This window comes from Mustela lutreola, chromosome 2 (genome assembly GCF_030435805.1).
Source record: "Mustela lutreola isolate mMusLut2 chromosome 2, mMusLut2.pri, whole genome shotgun sequence".
Lineage (NCBI taxonomy): Eukaryota > Metazoa > Chordata > Mammalia > Carnivora > Mustelidae > Mustela > Mustela lutreola.
The window spans coordinates 102,093,795-102,112,894 of NC_081291.1; the positions used below are offsets into that span (position 1 = coordinate 102,093,795).

A 19,100-nucleotide genomic window follows, 5' to 3' on the forward strand; every position below is an offset into this window, starting at 1 on the left:
GAATACTGCATTTCTACTCCAACTAGTCAGTTCATTCTTCAGTTCACTTCAAGGGGCTTCTTCTGGTCATCTCGAAGACTAAGTTAGTGATCTCAGGTTCACATCACTCCCTGCAAAATGATCATCCTCATACTTTAAATCATTTACTTGTTTAATGTTATCTCTACACAAGCTCCATTACCAGATACTGTACCTGTCTTTTGTACTTAGCACATCCTCTTTTATATCATAAATGCTTAAAGATATTTATTGAATAAACAGCTGCATCTTAGGGTTAAACATCTGATGTAATAGACATTTAGCCAAATGCTGAGAACTCCATTATTTAACAGTTACTAATTGAGCACTTCAAAGTGCATAATGCATAGTTGAGAGACTAAAAAAAATATACGAGGCATCATTCTATAAGCTCTCAAGAGGGTTTCCATAAAGTGGATGGGCCATTTTCATGCATAGTTGGCTTTTGAATGTCCTCGTTTTTAATGTCCAGCTTCCAAAAGGAGAAAAAGAAAAAATAAGAGGAGGGTAAAAAGGGGTGCCAACCCTTTAAGTCCCCGGTAAGTCACTTCAACCAGAGGGGGAGTGACTTGCAACAATGGGAGTAAGTGCAACAACAATGACCATTCTGTTTTTTGTCTGCACCTCTGCAGCAATCATTGACCAAAGCACAGATCACCAGTATTTGGAGGACAGGGTCCTTCTTGCTCACCCTGACTCAGACTAATTGTATGCAACCTGCTCCAGAAACGTGTAAAGCCACCTACCAGAGTGCCAGGGTGTCAGGGTGGGGAGCGGAAGTGGAGGGAAAGGAAGCTGCTCCTTGTACTTAGAGCTGAAATTGACTAAAATTTATTGCAATTTATCTTCCAGACCTCCTCCTAGAAGTTAAGAAACTTCCATAGACTCAGGAGTTCCAAGACAGTTACATGACACATATTATGCCAGTGTAATTTTTGTCTAGGTGAGTGGACAGATTCCGGGTGCTTACTACTCCAACATCTTTGAATCTTCGCTATATAATTTATTCTTATGGTACAATTAGTTAATAAGATTCCTGAAAACTTAATAATCAGCTTTGGTAAAAACCAGTAAGAGAAGGCTCCAGCAAACTACTATTTATTTCTCCTGATGTTTACCATATTAGTATCAAAACATAATAAAAAGAATAAACAATTATTATTAAATATTATTAATATAAATATCAATATCATTAAATAAAATATTAAAGTATGTATTTAATGATGCATTTAAAAGTATAATAATAAATACTTTTGTTAACATAAAAATATTTTTATGAATATAAGTATGTTTTCCCAATGAAAGTTTTGAAGAAAAGAGGGGTACTTTTTTACATTTTTGCAAAGCTCTTTAAAATTTGGCTTAAGAGAAGAAATTGGATTCTTATATCTGCTTCTGTATTCAATCTGTTGTCATATGCTGTTTTGTTCAAAGCATTTGAAGAAAATACAGCCTTAGGTCATTAGAAAATAGAGGAACATTTTAAATAGCCTTTCAGCATATTGTGGATATTCTTCTTTGTATACCAAAACTCAACAAGTAGTAGTTTCTCAACCCTGGCTGCAAATTAGAATCACTTGAAGGGCTTTTTAAAAACGCTGATGGTTGGTACTCACCCTAGGGTAATTAAATTAGAGGTGGGCCACAACAATTGAATTTTTAAAAGCAGCCTAGGTCAGCACTTCTTAAAATTTAACGTAAATATGAATTACCTAAGGATTTTATTCAAATGCAGATTTTAGGTGGGGGGAGTCAATATAGCATTTGATCTTGGATGGAATGGTTGTTACTTTAAATTACTTCTTTTGATGGCTGCAAATTACTAAGTTTTGGAGTAGTTTGTGATATAGTAATGAATTACTAAGTTTTGGAGTAGTTTGTGATATAGTAATGAATGACATTGAAATTGATAGCTAGATATGGGATATTGCCATGAGAAAAACCAACAATATGTGGCACTAGCTTTGTGACCAGGCAGCAGTGATAGGCTGGAAAAATTGCAAGGAGACTGGAAAACTGGCAACTTATATTATATAGTAGTAAAATTATTTATTTATAAACCTATCACCTGCAAAAATTTGGTAGAGTGAAAATTTATCTGACAAACTTTTGAATTTAGATAAATGAATTCACCTAAATAAGACTTTCAGGAAAAAATACCCTACGAAGTTAGGATATAAGAAAATAATGAACTAAGGAAAGAATATGCCAGTTTATAAGCATAATTTAAAGGGAGTTTAGAGGGGCCAAATCAGGTTTAAAAAACATTTCTCATCTCCCACCTACACTTTTGGTAAAAATTCTCAAAGTCAAAACCTAGATGATTTATTTACATTTAGTATATTATTGATATAGTTAGGTTTAAATCTATTACTTTGCTAGTTATTTAATGATTCTATTTTAACTGCCCTATCTTATAAGTTATACCTCTTCTTTTATTGTTCCTGTAGCTGCTTTAGGGTTTGCAGTGCATAAACACAACTTATCATAGTCAACCTAAAAATAATATTATCTCTTTTCATGTATAATTTTAAAACCTTAACAATTCTATTTCCTTCAACTTTTTTTGGCCTACTACTATCCCACAATTTACTTCCACATAAGTTACAACACAAATACATGTTATGCCCGAGTTTTCACGTCTGAGAGACCACCAAGGAGCTAACATCAATGTAATCACACGAGAGTTTATTTGACAAGCTTAAGCTCAGGCCCAAGTGACGCGACACAGTAGAGTAGGAACTTGGACCTAGAGGTGACATGCTTAAGCTTGGGCCCACGTATACCCGATGCAGTGGAGTACGGACTTGGACCCAAACTAGATTACAGTTTTTAAAGGCAGAGTAGGGGTGGACTCAGCGGTGGGTGAGGACAAAGGGGATATTCAGAAGGGCTATCAGGGTAAAGAAGACTGTCAAGATATTGGAGGCCTGGTTATTATCAAGCCAACGCCATTTTTCCCTCTAATGAGGCACTAACATGAAGACAGATGGGAGTTTCCTGGTGGAATGTCACATTCCTCCTATCAAGCGTCCTTGTTAGTGAGATTTAGCACTGGGACATTTGTAAACTGAGGAAGACTCCTGTCTTGCAGGATTGTGATTTCTACAAGTTAACTATTTGTTCACATATACTACCGAGGGGAGGGGAGCGGGTAGAGAGGGGGTGCAAGGTGCCAGCTTTTGCTTTGTCAAGATGGCTGTACTTATGTCAGGGCTAGACTCGAGGTGGGTACAGCCTTGTTTTTCTTGGCCTCTGCATACACTGTTACTGGGGCGCCTGGGTTAGCTTTTGATCCTGGGGTCCATGGGATCAAGCCCCAGGTCAGGCTCCCTGCTCAGCCAGAAGTCTGCTTCTCCCTCTGCCCCTCCCCTCCCCACTATTGCTATTTCTTTCAAATAAAATAAAAAAAATCTTTAAAAAATACATTGTTACTAATTTGACAATTTTACTTTGATTAAACATTTTATATTTTACTTTTATTTTTACTATTTTCCTCATTCTTTATTTCTTTGAGATCTAATTTCTATTTTATATCTTATTCCTTCTGTCTGAAGAACTTCCTTTAGCATTTCTTATAGTATAGGTCCAGTGCCAATGAATATAATCAGCTTTGTTTTTCTGGAAAGAAAAATCTTTACTTTGCCTTCAGTTTTTGAAAGATATTCTTGATGTATATGGAATCCTCAGTTGATAATTTTTTCTTTCAGCATTCTAAAGATGTTATTCCATTATATTCTGGCTTACACGATTTTTGATAAGTTTTTGACAGTCTTAAATTTGTTCCTTGGCACATCATTTTTCTTTCTTCTGTATTTTTTTTTCTGTTTTCATGATTTTCTCTTTATTTTTGATTTGAAGCAATGTGAAGTGTGTTTTAAAATTGTTATATAATTTCCTGTTATTTATCCTGCTTGAGTTCTCTGGGATTGGATCTGTAGTTTCATTAATTTGAAAAAAATTCTTGGCCATTTTTACTTCAACTATTTCTGCCTTATTTCTCTTTATTCCTGGTACTCTAGTTATCTATGTCATAGTATTTGATATTGTTTCACGTTTCTTGAAGGCTCTCTTCTCTTCCTTCCCCAACCCCTTCTTTATTCTTTTTCTTTTGTCTTGTTTCTGTTTGGAAATTTACTATTGATCCATTGTCAAATTCCTCTTTTCTTTGCTCAGTTCTGGTCTGCTAATGAACTTCTCAAAGGAATTCTTAACTGCTAATACTGTCCTTTTTCTAGCATTTCACTGATCTTTCTTTTTAAAATCATTTCTAACTCTGTGAATCTCCCCATCTATGGATATTGTCAACTTTTGAGTTATATCTTTTAACATATTAACAGTAGTTTTTGAGGTCTGTGATTTCCAATGTTTAAGTCATCTCTGAATCTTTATCTCTTATAAAAAGGTTATTTTCTACCCTAGTTTTTTTGTGTGCCCCAATTTTTGATTTAATGTCAGACATGCATAAAATAGAAAAGACTAAGGTAGATACTACTCATGCCTGGATAAGAGTACAACTCTTCTTAGATCAGACAGTAAGTGTGGGGATGTTTTATAATGAGGAATTTGTTTACTCTTTGCCCCATGTTGTGGGGTGGGGCTTCTAAACCCATGGAATTTCCTGAGTGATAGAAGCATTTTGTTTTCTGTTAGGCCACTGGACCACACATAAGTTTATGCTAAAGACTCAGAATAGGGGGCAAATCATGTTAGAAAGATCAACTATGTGATTAGAGGGTTGAGGCTTTGAGCCACATATCAGCCTGACCTCCCTACCTTTTAGGAGGTGAGGGAGGGCTGGAGATGAATTTCAGTCACCTGGTCAATGATTCAGACAATCACCCTATTTAATGAAACCACTGTAAGAACTCAGAATATTAGACTTCTGAGGAAGATGGTGGAGTAGGAGGACCCTAAACTAGCCTTATCCCACAAATACAACTAAGTAATACTATTCATATTAATGTAAATAACCCAGAAAATAACCCAAAGGCTGGCAGAACAAACTCCACAACTAAAGATAGAGAAGAGGCCACATCAAAGTGGGTAGGAAGGGTGGAGTTATGGTGGAGAGCTAAACCCAGTGGGTCCACCACAGGAGGAAGGGAACTATGGGTACACAGAAGGTAAAAAACAGACTATCACACCGAGGAGTCTGCGCAAGGAAGAAAATCCTCATAGCACTTGGCTTTAAAAATTAGAAAGGCTGAATTTCATGAGTTCTTACAACCAGGGAGACATAAAGCCTGGACCATTAAGAAATCAGCTCCCTTCTGGGAGAGCCCAGAGGGTGATAGAAAGCTGAGTCCCCACCTTTAAAACAGCCCATGGGGATATAGCATAGAAACAGCCTTTGAAAAACACTCTGGGGCACATGGGAGATACTTATTGATCTCAGACTTTACTGAGGAACTTAGCCAAGAACAAACCAGCTGGCAGGCACCATTTCCCTCACCCAACTACCCCACCAGTGTAACCACATGGTCACCTGCAGGAACCAGCCTTTTTTTTTTTTTTTATCTTCAATATACCACAGACTTAAAATTATTTTTAAATTGCTTTTTAAAATATTTTTGTTTAATTATTTAATTATTTTTAAAATTGCTGTTACCTTGTGTTTAGAGTGGGATCTGAGAAGCTTGAAGGTTCAGTGTTCTAACTCCGCCCTCTACTTTTAGCTATCCCTGTATGCCTTTGCCACAGAGGTTTCTCTCCATGCTGGTGATAAACTCCCATTCTTATTACCAAATAATAAACACTTACTATTTGGTGCTAGGCTAATTTTTGGGACATGGGTATTGTATTGTCTTGATCTAGCTTAAATCTTAAGCAGATTTCTTCTTCCTGTGATTGAAGGTGGGGCTTTGTCAGGATTCCTATTCTTCTACCCCATGGCAGTCATTATCTGTGGTGGTCTTTGGCAGGCAAGTTTCCTCCCCAGCATTAGCAGACATCTGCTTTTTATTGTGTAGGATTTCTGGGACTATGATGATTTGTCACTCTTTCAGGAGAGGAATTTTGTTTCCATCCCTCCTGTAGCATGTGTCTGTGGCTAGAGTGTTTCCTATTCCATGATCAGAAACAGACAGTTTTTATTTCTCTTTCTTCCTTAAATGCAGTGTAATTTTCTCTGGGTCTTGAGGTTAAGAGGGCTTACTGCCCTGCTCTAGGGGCCTAAGGCTTTTAAGAGAAGGGTTTGGGAAAGCAGGCAGGACTTCGATCATGTCACCCAGTACCAGCCTATCACATTTGCCAGCACCTCAAATGGTGTCTCTTCAGCCCCGCTACCCTGCTTAACTGGTTTCTTATCCAGCTACCTTTGTCTCCTGTGCTCTACTAAAGATGAAATAGCTGAGACATCTGAGTGACTCAGGTCATGATCCCAGGGTCCTGGGATCAAGTCACACATCGAGCTCCTTGCTCAGTGAGGAGCCTGCTTTTTCTTCTTCCTCCGCCTGCTGCTCCCTTGCTTATGCTCTCTCTGACAAATAAATAAATAAAATCTTAAAAAAAAAAAAAAGATTTCATTTCACAGATACTGAGTTCCATCTCAATTTACTTGGCTGTTTTGAGGCCTCAACTATGAGACAGGCTGAGGAAAAATTATTTTTGTAGATTATCTGGCATTTTTTTTTAACATGGGAACAACATTGTCACAAAGCTTTCTACATTCTCAGTGAAACCAGAACTTCCATCTGATTATCAGAGATGAATTATAGACATTTCTTTCCCAACTATTAATAATAACTACATTAGGATACTAACTAGACTTTTACTAAACTTAATTTTGAAGGACTGGACATTATACTACTTGGTCTTTCCATCCAGAAATACTGGTACTTTCACTCATTTATTTAAAAAAGTACCCTCCAGGTTCCTTATGGTATTGAGTCCATGATTTGTTAATTGTATTTAACTTAAAATCCACATTGTTACAAACACAAATAAAAGTAGCTTCTGAAAAAAAAAAAAAAAAGGCAGCAACTTTTGGTATTAAAACACAATTAAAGATGGAGCACCTGGGTGGCTCACTTGGTTAAGCATCTGCCTTTGGCTTGAATCATGATCCCACGGTCCTGGGATTGAGCCCAGAATTGGGCTCCCTGCTCATTAGGAAGCCTATTTCTTCCTCTCCTGCTTCTCCTGCTTGTGTTCCCTCTCTTGCTATCTCTCTCTCTGTCAAATAAATAAATAAAATCTTAAAAAAAAAAAATTAAAGATAAAAAGGAAAAATCAGAAAGTATTAGGTTGGAACGAAATAAGTATGTAGGTACCTAGGATCATAACAGAACTTAAGCATTATATTTAGCTTTGAGATTTATAGGAGATAAAACAAAGGGAACTAATGAGTTATATAATTCTCACAGTTAACAGAATTTTATCTGAAGGACTTTTTTCTTGTGCTGAATCCTAGGTTTTTAAAAAAATGTAGTTCTTTTATAAATAAGAAGATATACAATGAGTTCAACCACTGTTTGATGGGAAATAGTGAAGTACCCTTCTTTTCCTTCTCTCCCCTTAATAAAGGCCCAGAGAACTCTTCTTATATTAGTAGAACAATGTGAATTCCAGTAACAAATATGAAAAGTTGAAGTAACCCTGACAAGTTTTTGAAAATAATTGTTTGAAAATATTTATTTAGATGGGGCGCCTGGGTGGCTCAGTGGGTTGGGCCGCTGCCTTCGGCTCAGGTCATGATCTCAGAGTCCTGGGATCGAGTCCCGCATCGGGCTCTCTGCTCAGCAGAGAGCCTGCTTCCCTCTCTCTCTCTCTGGCTGCCTCTCCGTCTACTTGTGTGATTTCTCTCTGTCAAATTAATAAATAAAATCTTTAGAGAAAAAAAAAAATTTTAAAAAAAAAAAAAAAAAAGAAAATATTTATTTAGAAAACAACTTTAGTAGGAAAACAGCAAAAACAAAACAAATACCCCATTTCATATAAGCAATAGAATGCCACGCTGAGGTTAGTTCCACAATAAAAGCCACACTAATTTGTATGTGTGGCCAGGAATGGTCATGTAGAAAAAGGAAAAGAGAACTGAAATAGTGGTAGAAGACAACTCTTTGCTTACTGCCTGCAAATCTTATTTGGAGAGGATTCTCTGGAAAACCACGAGTTAGGATAGTTCTAGTCTATTAGTATGCCAGAGGCAGAACCAATATAATCTCCTGTGATAAAGGATTTGTGTCATTTCTCTGGGTAGCTCCCTAAGGGGGTTTGGTTCCACCAATGAATAAAGTTCCTAATTCTATACTAAACTCATCCTTTGGGACATCAATCGCATCTCCTGCTTCTTCCCCAAGCTTCTTCCACCAAGGTGCTTGTATATGCTTCAGAGTGGTGAGATGGGCCTGCTTGGCCTTGGCTGCCACAGGCCTGGATCTACTGAGGAAGAGCTCAGGTTCTTTCCCTTCTGCTTCCTTCAGACTTGGTGCCTCTGTAGTGAACAGAAAATAAAAAGGTGAGTAGAAGAGCTCTGTACCATACATGTAGGAAACTATAGAATTGGAACTCTGCTATAGTAGGCAGGGACAGGGTTTCAACTCAGAATCTATTATCATTGCTAGCTATAGATAGCATTTGACTATTCACAAGTTGTAGGTGTGGCTGGCAGCAACTGTGCACCCCCCATAATGTGCTTAAAAGAAAATTTAAAAATATGTAGGTTTTTTTTCAGATAATTTAAAGAACATGAATTTTTAACATATAGCAGAACCCCACTGCATATATGGGAAGCTCAGTTACAGCCACCTATCTACTGAAAAATACAAAATTTGAAATTACCATTATTTAGTACCATTACTAAATATTAGAGGACTCTGGCCTTCTCGCCTCCATATATACTAAAAGTGTTTCACAGGTGGACTGAAGCACGGTGGCTTCATGGATGAGATCTCTCCCTAAATGTACCTGTGGTTGTGAGGAGCAGATTAACTTTTGCGAAAATTATAAAATGGCACAGTAACTACTGTCATCATCTACTTCTAAAATATGATCAAAAGCTTTTAAGACTACACAACAGAATCTGGCTAGTAGGGCTCAACATCTTTACTGTTGTCTGAGTTGATACCTATGAAGGACAGCAAGGCTGGGAGAAGCAGTCAAAAGGTTATGAAATCTGAGGTTATTTGAAAATTTGAAAGGTTATTTGAAAATCTGCGTTCTGGATCTAGAAATTTCTGAAGACAAGAGATCGGCTAATAAACCATTAAATGATATTTTCCTTCTGAAGATTTTGGATGCCACAAAATCTTCCACAGGTTGTTCATTTTAGGAAACAAAAATGGAATGAGCACATACTCATTAACTGTTCAATGTTGGTGCTGATCTGAGCCATCAGAGCCTCCCTATGCTGCTGGGCTCTCTCTTCTAGGGCCCTGCCCATAAGGTAGTGTTGCAGTTGTTCTTGAGCTTGGGAATGGAGCTCTCTGCTGGTCACATCTGACATCTGAGAGCTCTAGGAACAAAGACAAAAAAATTATCACAGAGCACACAAACACACATATGTTTTGCCCAACTATTTAGTTGAGATCCAAGAATGCTTAGCTGTCTCTCACCCTATCCATTGAATCTCACAATTGATTTCTACGTTGTACTCTTGTGCAAGCATTAAATAGCCTTTTAAAAGCAGATTTACATGAAAATTCAGGGGGTAGTTTCTTCCTGGTATGATCCTACACCTCACCTCCTCACACATTGGAATTCTGGGAGAAGAGTTAAGACTTAGAGATCATAGTGAAAGCTACAAATGGTTCAGTAAAGATACTGGCCTGGAACAGGAGTAACAAGGCCAATCTCTTGTTTCAGAACCCACCTGACAGGCTATGTTACTTTTTATCTCACCCCCACTCCTGAACTTATTTAAACCATAATGTTATGATTGCTTCTGGTTTCAGAGAACAAGGGACAGAATAGCCAAAGGACCATAGTCCTTTGGCCACACAGTTACTTTAATGGGAAATTAATTTAGACAAAAATAAGAAAATTTTAACTCTGAAACTGATAAAGCTTCTGACATCATAGCTTCTCAAATATTCCATGGCTCTGGTCTGGGACGGAGTCCCATTCCAGCTAACATCTTACTTTTCAGCCACAGAATCTTAAACAGCAGCACCTGAGTATGACTAAAGCAGTACTTCTTTTTTAAACAGGAGAATGCATCAAAATCATAAATAATGCATTTAAAAAAGAGAGAGCTCAAAGACCTAAATGTAAAAGATAAAACTATAAAACTCTTAGAAGAAAAGATAAGAGAAAAGCTTCATGACAATAGGTTTGGCCATTTCTTGAATATGACAATGAAGGCACAGATACAACAAAAGGAAAACAGACAAATTGAACTACATTAAAAATTTAAAAAATTCTGTGCAGCAAAGGATACTGTGAAAAAAAAAGGGATACTGTGAACAGAGTAAAAGGATAACACACAATGGGAGAAAATCTTTGCAAATCCCATATCTGAAAAAGATTACTATCAGGAATATATAGATAACTCCTAAAACTCAGTAATCAAAAAACCCAAACAACCTGATTTAAAAAAAAAAGGAACTTTAATGGACATTTCTCCAAAGAAGGTAATATACTATATGTAAACTAGGTTGAATGTAAATTAAAAAAGAAGATACTCAAAAGGCTAATAACAGATGCTCAAAATCACTAATCATTAGGGAAATACAAATCCATTCACAATGATATAACACTACACACCCCTTAGGATGTGAAAATAACAAAAGGCGAGGAGGCGGAGAAATTAGAACCCCTGTGTGCTGCTTGTGGGAAAGTAAAGTGGTTCAGTGCTTTGGAAAATAGTATGGAGGCTCCTCAAAAAACCGGAAATAGAATTACTATATGATTTAGCAATTCCACTTCTTGGTATATGGCCCCCAAAATTTGAACAGTGACATGAATAGATATTTGTATATCCATATTCAAGGCAATATTATTCACAACAGCCAAAAGGTGGAAGCAACCCAAGTGTCCATCAGTAGATGAATGGATAAACAAAATGGTGTATATACTTACAATGGAGTTATTATCCAAACTTAAAAAATTCTAACATACGATGTGGATGAACCTTGAGGACATCAGACTAAATGAAATAAGTCAGTCATAAAAGGATAAATAATGTCTGATTTCACTCATATGAGATACTCAGCATAGTCTAATTTATAAATACAGAAAGGAGAACAGCAGTTTCCTAGAGTTGATGGGCGGGAAGAATGGGAAATTAGTGGTTAATGGGTATGAATTTCAGTTTTGCAAAGTGAAAAACGTTTTGAAGATGAATGGTGGTGATGGTTGCACACCAATGTAAATGAATTAAATTCCAGTGAACTACACACTTAAAATGATTAAAATAGTAATTTTTATGTTTTATATATTTTACAATTAAAATAAATAAATTCAAAGAACAGAACATGAGGCCACGCCAAACTTACTGATTCAGAATTTCTTGATGTACATGTGTGTGGCCTGAGTATGTTATTTTTCTAAAAGGGATTAGATTTATAACTCTAACATTTCTAAAGCAATACCATCTTCTCTATAGACCTCAGAAACCAATGATCCATTTGTTGGGGAAAAGGCCCTTCTCCCCACATTTAGGTTAAATAAAAAATTTTAACATATAGCTTTATTGAGGTAAAACTGAAACAGAATAAACTATAATTATCAAAACTGTACAACTTGATATGCTTTGACCTATGTAAACATTTGTGCAATTGCCACAATCAGGATAATGAACATCTACCACCACCAGAAGTCTCACTGCCCTTTTATAATCCTTCAGTCCTCATTCTCCCATGTCCAAACAACCACTGACTTTCTGTTACTCTATAGATTAGTTTACATTCTTATAGTTCATATAAATTGAATAATGCAAGTATTTATTGCCTGGTTTCTTTCATGTAGCATAATTACCTTGAAATTCATCTATGTTGCTGTGTTTATCAGTGATTCATTCCTTTATAATGTGGGTTAGTATTCCATTGCACGGATATACCACAACTTATCTATCTTTTGATGGATGCTTGGGTTATTTCTAGTTTTTGGCTAACATTCATGTACAAATGCTTAGATGGACATGTATTTCGGATAAATACTTAAGACTGGGATAGCTGAAACACGTGACGGATATATGCTTAACTTTTTAAGAAGCTGTCAAACTGTTTCCAAAGGGGTTGCACTATTTTACATTCCCATCAGCAGTATATAAGAGAACTACAGTTCCTCCACACACTTGCCAACCTTTGATATGGCCAACTTTTTAGACATCTTAACAGCTGGAGAAGGTTCTTACTGTGGTTTAAGTTTTTATTTCCTTTATTGACCAATGATGTATCTTTTCACGTACTTGCCACATCTTTCGGTGAAGCATCTGTTCAAATCTTTTACTCATTAAAAAAATTGCTTTGCTTTATTTTCTTATTGCTGAGTTTTGAGAATGTATTCTATATTCTGGATTCTAGTTCTTTACTAGATACATGCTTGGCAAATATATTTTCCCCAATATTTCTTTAAATTGTATTACAGTGTCTTTTGAAGTTTAAAATATTGATGAAATCCAATTTATCAATTTTTCATTTATAGATTATGCTATTGTTATATTTAATTTCTGCCCAAAGGCCATAATGTTTCTCTAATGTTTTCTTCTAAAATTTATAGATTATGCTATTGTTGCATTTTATTTCTGCCCAATCAAAGGTCATGATGTTTCTCTAATGTTTTCTTCTAAAAGTTTTATATAATTTTAGATTTGCCATTGAAGTCCATGATCCATTTTAAGTTTTATATATAATGCAATATGGAGATCCAAGTTCATTTTTTTTAACATATGGATACCCAGTTTCTCCACACATTAACTGTGTACCTCTGTCAATAATCAGTTGGCCATGTATGTGCGTTTACATTTGGATTGGATTTTGTGGCCGTGATCGTATAGTGGTTAGTACTCTGCGTTGTGGATTGGATTTTGTTTCATTGATATATTTTTTTAAATCTTCACATCAGTATCACTGTTTTGCCTACTATAGCTATTTAGCTAATGAAATCAGGTAGCGGTAGCCTTCAATTTTGTTCTTTTTTGTAATTATTTTGCCTTTTCTAGGTCCTTTGCATTTCCATACAAATTTTATACTGTGTCAATTTCTACTAAAACAAAACAAAACAGAACAAAAAACAAACTGCTGGGTATTTACCCCAAAGATATAAATGTAGTAATCCAAAGGGGCAACTGCAACCCAATGTTTATAGCAGCAATGTCCACAATAGCCAAACTATGGAAAGAACCCAGATGTCCCTCAACAGATGAATGGATAAAGAAGATGTGGTGTATATATATACAACTGATTATTATGCAGCCATCAAAAAATGAAACCTTGCCATTTGCAATGACATGGATGGAACAGAGGGTATTATGCTAAGCAAAATAAATCAATCAGAGAAAGACAATTATCATGTGATCTCACTGATATGTGGAATTTGAGAAACAAGGCAGAGGATCATAGGGGAAATGAGAAAAAGATGAAATAAGACAAAACCAGAGAGGAAGACAAAGCATAAGAGACTCTTAATCTCAGGAAATGAACTGAGGGTTGCTGGAGTGGAGGAGGGGGGAAGGGGTGGGGTGGCTGGGTGATAGACACTGGGGAGGGTATGTGTTATAGTGGGTGCTCTGTGTTGTGTAAGAGTGATAAACCACAGACCTGTACCCCTGAAATAAGTAATACATTATATGTTAATAATAATAAAAAAAGACAGGAAAAAAAAAACCTGCTGGGATTTTGATTGTACTGGATGATATCCTGTCTCGTTCCCGATTTTAGGAAAGAAGCATCCAGTCTTTCATCATTGTCAGCTGTAGATATTTTTTTGACATGGAGGAAGTTTCCTTCTATTCCTACTTTGCTGAGATTTATTTGCATGTATTTACATGATATTGTTTTTCTTAGTCTGTTGATATGGTGAATTACATTAATTGATTTTCAAAGGTTAAAATAGTTCTGTATCCCTGAGATAAACCCATGATGTATTAACTTTTTGATATATTACTAATTCAACTTACTGTAATTTTGTTTAAAATTCTTTCATCTATGCATGAAAAATATTATTCTGAAATTCTTTGCTTGTCATGTTTCTGGTTATGGGGTCAGAGTAAGGCTGGTCTTATAAAATGAGCTGAGAAGTATTTCCTCTCTTTCAATTTGATAGATTTTATATAAAATTGGCATTATTTCCTCCTTAAATTCACCATAGAAGCAATCTAGTCCTGGAGTTTTTCCTGAGGAGAGGTTTTTAACAATTTGTTACCTTTGTAGATACAGGGCTATTCATTTTATCTCTTTTTTCTTGGGTAAGCTTAGGTAATTCTATCTTTAAAGGAATTTATTTCATGAGATGTATCAAGTTTATTGGCATATAAAGTTATTATAATATTCCCTTATTATCCTTGAACATCTGTAGTGTCTACAAGGAAGTCACCATTCTTATCCCTGACAGTGATAGTTTGTATCTCTTCTTTCTCCTGATTAGTCTGGCTACAGGTTTATCAATTTTATTGAACCTCTTAAATAGCTAAGTTTTACTAATTTTTTTCTATTGTCTTTATTTCCTATTTTGTTAATTTTACTCTAATCGTTATTATTTCCTTTCTTCTATTTACTTTGGGTTTAACTTGTTCTTTTACTAATTACTTATCACCTGAGGTCTTTGATTTGAGCCTTCTTTTGATATAGATGTTCAGCAACATAAATTTCCCTCCAAATACTGCTTTAGGGAAATCCACAAGTTCTGAAATGTGCTTCTATTCAGTTTGAAATACTATTTAATTTCTCCTTTTATTTCTTCTTTGATCCTTTAGTTATTTAGAAGTATGCTGTTTAGTTTCCAAATATTTGGGGATGATATATCTAGAGATCTTTCTGTAATTAATTTCAAACTTAATTTCATTACGGTCAGAGAACTTATTTGTACGATATCAGTCTTTTTTTAGTTTATTGACTTGTTTTATAGCACTGAACATGGTCTACCTTGATAAATATTCTGTGTGCACATGAGAAAAATGCTTATTTTGTTGTCATTCCATGGAGAGTTCTAAAAATGTCAGTCTGGTCAAGATGTTTAATAGTGTCGTGCAAGTCTATTACATTCTTGTTGCTTTTCTGCCTACTTATTGCATAAGCTGTTGAGAGATGGGTATTGGAATCTCCAACTATAACTGTGTTTTCTCTTTTATCATAATTCTATCAATTGTTGCTTCATGTATTTCATTGTGACAAAATATATATACAATTTGTCATGTTAACCATTCTTAAGTGTATGGTTCAGTGACATTAAATACATTCACATTGTGTGCAACCATTACAATGATCATCTCCAAAAATTTTTCATCTTTCCAAACTGAAGTTCCATACCATTTAAACACTAACTCCCCATTCTCCCACCCCAAGCTCCTGAAAACCACCATTCTGTTTTCAGTTTCTATTCTAGGTACCTCATCTAAGTAGAATCATACAATATTTGTTCTTTTGTGTCTGGTTTATTTCCCTTAGCATAATGCCTTCGAGGTTCATCCATGTTGTCTTCATGTATTTTAAAGTTCTGTTATTAGGTGCATAAACATTTACGATTATGTCCTTTTTTTTTTTTTTTTTTTTTTTTTTTAAAGATTTTATTTATTTATTTGACAGAGAGAGAGATTACAAGTAGGCAGAGAGAGAGAGGAGGAAGCAGGCTCCCTGCTGAGCAGAGAGCCCGATGCGGGACTCGATCCCAGGACTCTGAGATCATGACCTGAGCCGAAGGCAGCGGCTTAACCCACTGAGCCACCCAGGCGCCCCGATTATGTCCTTTTGATTGAACTCTTTATCGTTTATCAGAAATTGTTTTCTCTACTTCTGGTAACAGTCTGCTAATAGTGGTCTGACATCTACTTTGATATTAAAATAGTCATTCCAGAATTCTTTTCACTTATGTTTGTACATTTTGTTCTACTCTTTATATTTCTTCATATTTAAAGTGTGCTTCTTGTAGTCAACACATAATCAAGTCTTAACTTTTTTATTTAATCTGACAATCTCTGCTTTTTAATTGGGGGTTATTCAGACCACTTACATTTATTATAATTATTGATAATGGTCCTACCAATGGTCATATTTGTTTTTCATTTTCCCCATCACTTTCCTTAGATTTCCTCTTTTCTGCCTTCTTTGATTAATCAATTATATTTTATTATTCAATTTCATCCCATTTATAGTTTTATTACCTGTAACTTTTTTGTTTTTTAATTATATTGGTAGCTTTAGGATTCATAGTACACATTTTTAACTTATCAATCTATTTTCAAGTAGTATCATCTCACTTCATATATAGAAAAAAATGTTTCTATAGTACACATCTAATTTCTCTCCCTCTGGCTTTTATACTATTGTAGCTAAATATGTTACAAACACCATTAAACATTGCTACTATTTTTGTTTCCAACAACAACCAAACTAAAACCAACTATTTTTGAAAATGAAGTTTGTATTTTTATATGTTACAAACACCATTAAAAATTGCTATTATTTTTGTTTCCAACAAGGACCAAACTAAAATCAACTATTTTTGAAAATGAAGTTTAGGGGCGCCTGGGTGGCTCAGTGGGTTAAAGCCTCTGCCTTTGGCTCAGGTCATGATCCCGGAATCCGGATCGAGCCCCACATCGGGCTCTCTGCTCAGTGGGAAGCCTGCTTCCCTTCCTCTCTCTCTGCCTGCCTCTCTGCCTACTTACGATCTCTGTCAAATAAATAATAAATAAAATCTTTATTAAAAAAAAGAAAATGAAGTTTAACTGAAATACAGCCACAGGTATTTGTTTACACATTCTCTAACTCTTTAAGCTACAATTACAGAAATGAGTGATTGCAATAAAGGTTATAACATCTACAAAACTGGAAATATTTACTCTCTATATGCATTACAGAACACTTGATGATATTTTGGTTTAAAGAATCAGTTATATTTTATAAAGATTTAAATGATGAGGAAAAAGCCGTATATTTATCCATGTTGTTACCATATCTAGTGTTCTTAATTTGGGACATCCTGTGGCATCATTTTCCTAGTATCATTTTTGAGAAAAATCTTAAATCCTTTAATAAGTTAAAGGATATAATATTTTTCATAGTTTGAATATGCTGGTGACATAGTAGTTCATCATTTGTTTGTCCAAAAAAGTTATTTTGTCTTTGTTGTAAAATAATTTTTCGAGGTAATGCACTCTGCATTGATAGATTTTTTCCTTTCAAAATTTTAAAGATGTCTTCATACTTGCACTGTTCCTCCTAAGAAATTTATCTTTCCTATCTCTGTCTTTACATAATGTTTTTGTTTTTCTATTTTTAATATTTTTACTTTATTACTGATTTGAGGACTCTGATTATCATATGCCTTGGCATAGGGTTTTCTTCATGTGCCTATGCCTTCATTGGACTTGGGGGTAAATTTATAGTTTGGAAAGTTTGGGGGCATTATTTCTTCTCCCCATCTTCTTCAGAAACTCCAATTATTCATTTATTTGGCCACTTGAAGTCTCATAGATCACAAATGTTCTTTTCAATTAAAAATTTTTTTTCTCTTTGTGTCTCATTTTATATAATATATACTACTATACCTTTGACTGTATTAATATTTTATTCGTCAATATCTAATATGCTACTAATGATCTAGTGCATTTTTTGTATCAAACACTGAAATTTTAATTTCTGGAAGTTTGATTTGGGTATTTGATTTGATTTGATATTCTGATTTGGGTATTTTTGTAATCTTCCACATCCCTACTTAAAACTTGAATATAAGAACAATGTCCTTCTCTGTAATTCTAACATTTGTGTAGTCTCCAGATTGGTTTAAGTATCTTCCTCATCATGGATCATGTCTTCCTGCCTCTATATATGCCTGTTAGTCTTTAATTGGCTGCAAGACACAGTAACTTTTACCTTGCTGAGTCTTTTTCTGGGATGTGGTTAAATTACATAATTTTAAAAATATTTTTGGCTCTTACATTTATGATTTGTTTAAACAGAATGCATCAGTCCACACTATTGACTTTCTACTACTAAGGCAAGACCTTCCTAGGTACTCTTCTGATGCCCTGTGAATTAAGTTTTCCCAGTCTGTGTGATGGGAGCATATGCTATTCTTGGACCTGTGTTGAATACCAGGCATTGTTCCCTCTTATCTTTGAAAATGACTGTTCCCTTGGTTGTAGATAGTTTTCTTATACACATGTGCTAATCAGACTCCTGAAATATATTCAAGGGGAATATTCTGCAGATATCTGGGGTGCTCTTTGTAGATCTTTTCACTCTGTACTCTGTCCTATGAAATCTAGTGTGCCCTGTTCTCAGATTCTCAGTTCTATATCCTTAGCACAGGGATCCCAAAGGTATCCTCCCCTTCCCTCCTTCTTGTGCTGTGACCTAGAAACTCTCTCAGGGCAATAAGTGAGGGCCATTATAGGGAACACTTTGTTCCCTCTCAAGAATTACTAACCTTCTTTGTTTGATGTCCATGGTCTTAAAAGTTGTTGTTTCATATATTTCATCTTTTTTGTTTTCCAGTTGTTTCAGGCAGAAATCCTAAATCCAGCCCCCTTTACTCCATCTTTCCTCTCAGGAATTACTAACTTTCATTGTCTGATTTCCATGGTCTTAAAAACCATAGTTTCATGTATTTTATCTTTTTTCCCCCAGTTGTTTCAGGCAGGAAGTAAAATTCAGTGTCTGTTAACTCCATCTTGGCTAAAAGTAGAAGTCAGAACTTTTTTCTAGTCTATCTCTATGTGGTAACCACAGAGGGTCGGACTTAAAAGGGCAAGCCTGTCATCTTATTCTTCACAGGCTTACATTAGTTTATGGGTTCTTAAATTCAGATTAGCACAAGGGAAACATAGGAGGCCTTATTCAGGCCTCTTCAATTGGACCTTGTTCAATTCTGCTCTGTGTTCCATTGCTTATATATCAGACACATGTTCAGCTATATATAAGGTTTTTTTCTGGGTTTTGGGGGGGTTGTTTGTTTGCATAAAGCTCTCTAGTTTTGGG

General features: G+C 35.4%; 1 protein-coding gene across 5 annotated transcripts in view; it reads right to left on the reverse strand.

Moving 5' to 3' along the window:
* Positions 1-7,887: 7,887 nt before the first annotated feature.
* The window catches only part of IQCB1 (IQ motif containing B1), a 61,954-nt gene continuing 50,741 nt past the window's right edge, over positions 7,888-19,100 (reverse strand). For all 5 annotated transcript variants that reach the window (XM_059162801.1, XM_059162802.1, XM_059162804.1 and 2 more), the window contains 2 exons: positions 9,319-9,475; positions 7,888-8,455 (listed from right to left, as the gene is read on the reverse strand). In XM_059162801.1, coding sequence (XP_059018784.1) covers positions 8,226-8,455; positions 9,319-9,475 — 387 coding nt within the window. In that variant the 3' untranslated portion in view covers positions 7,888-8,225. The remainder of the gene's footprint in view (positions 8,456-9,318; positions 9,476-19,100) is intronic.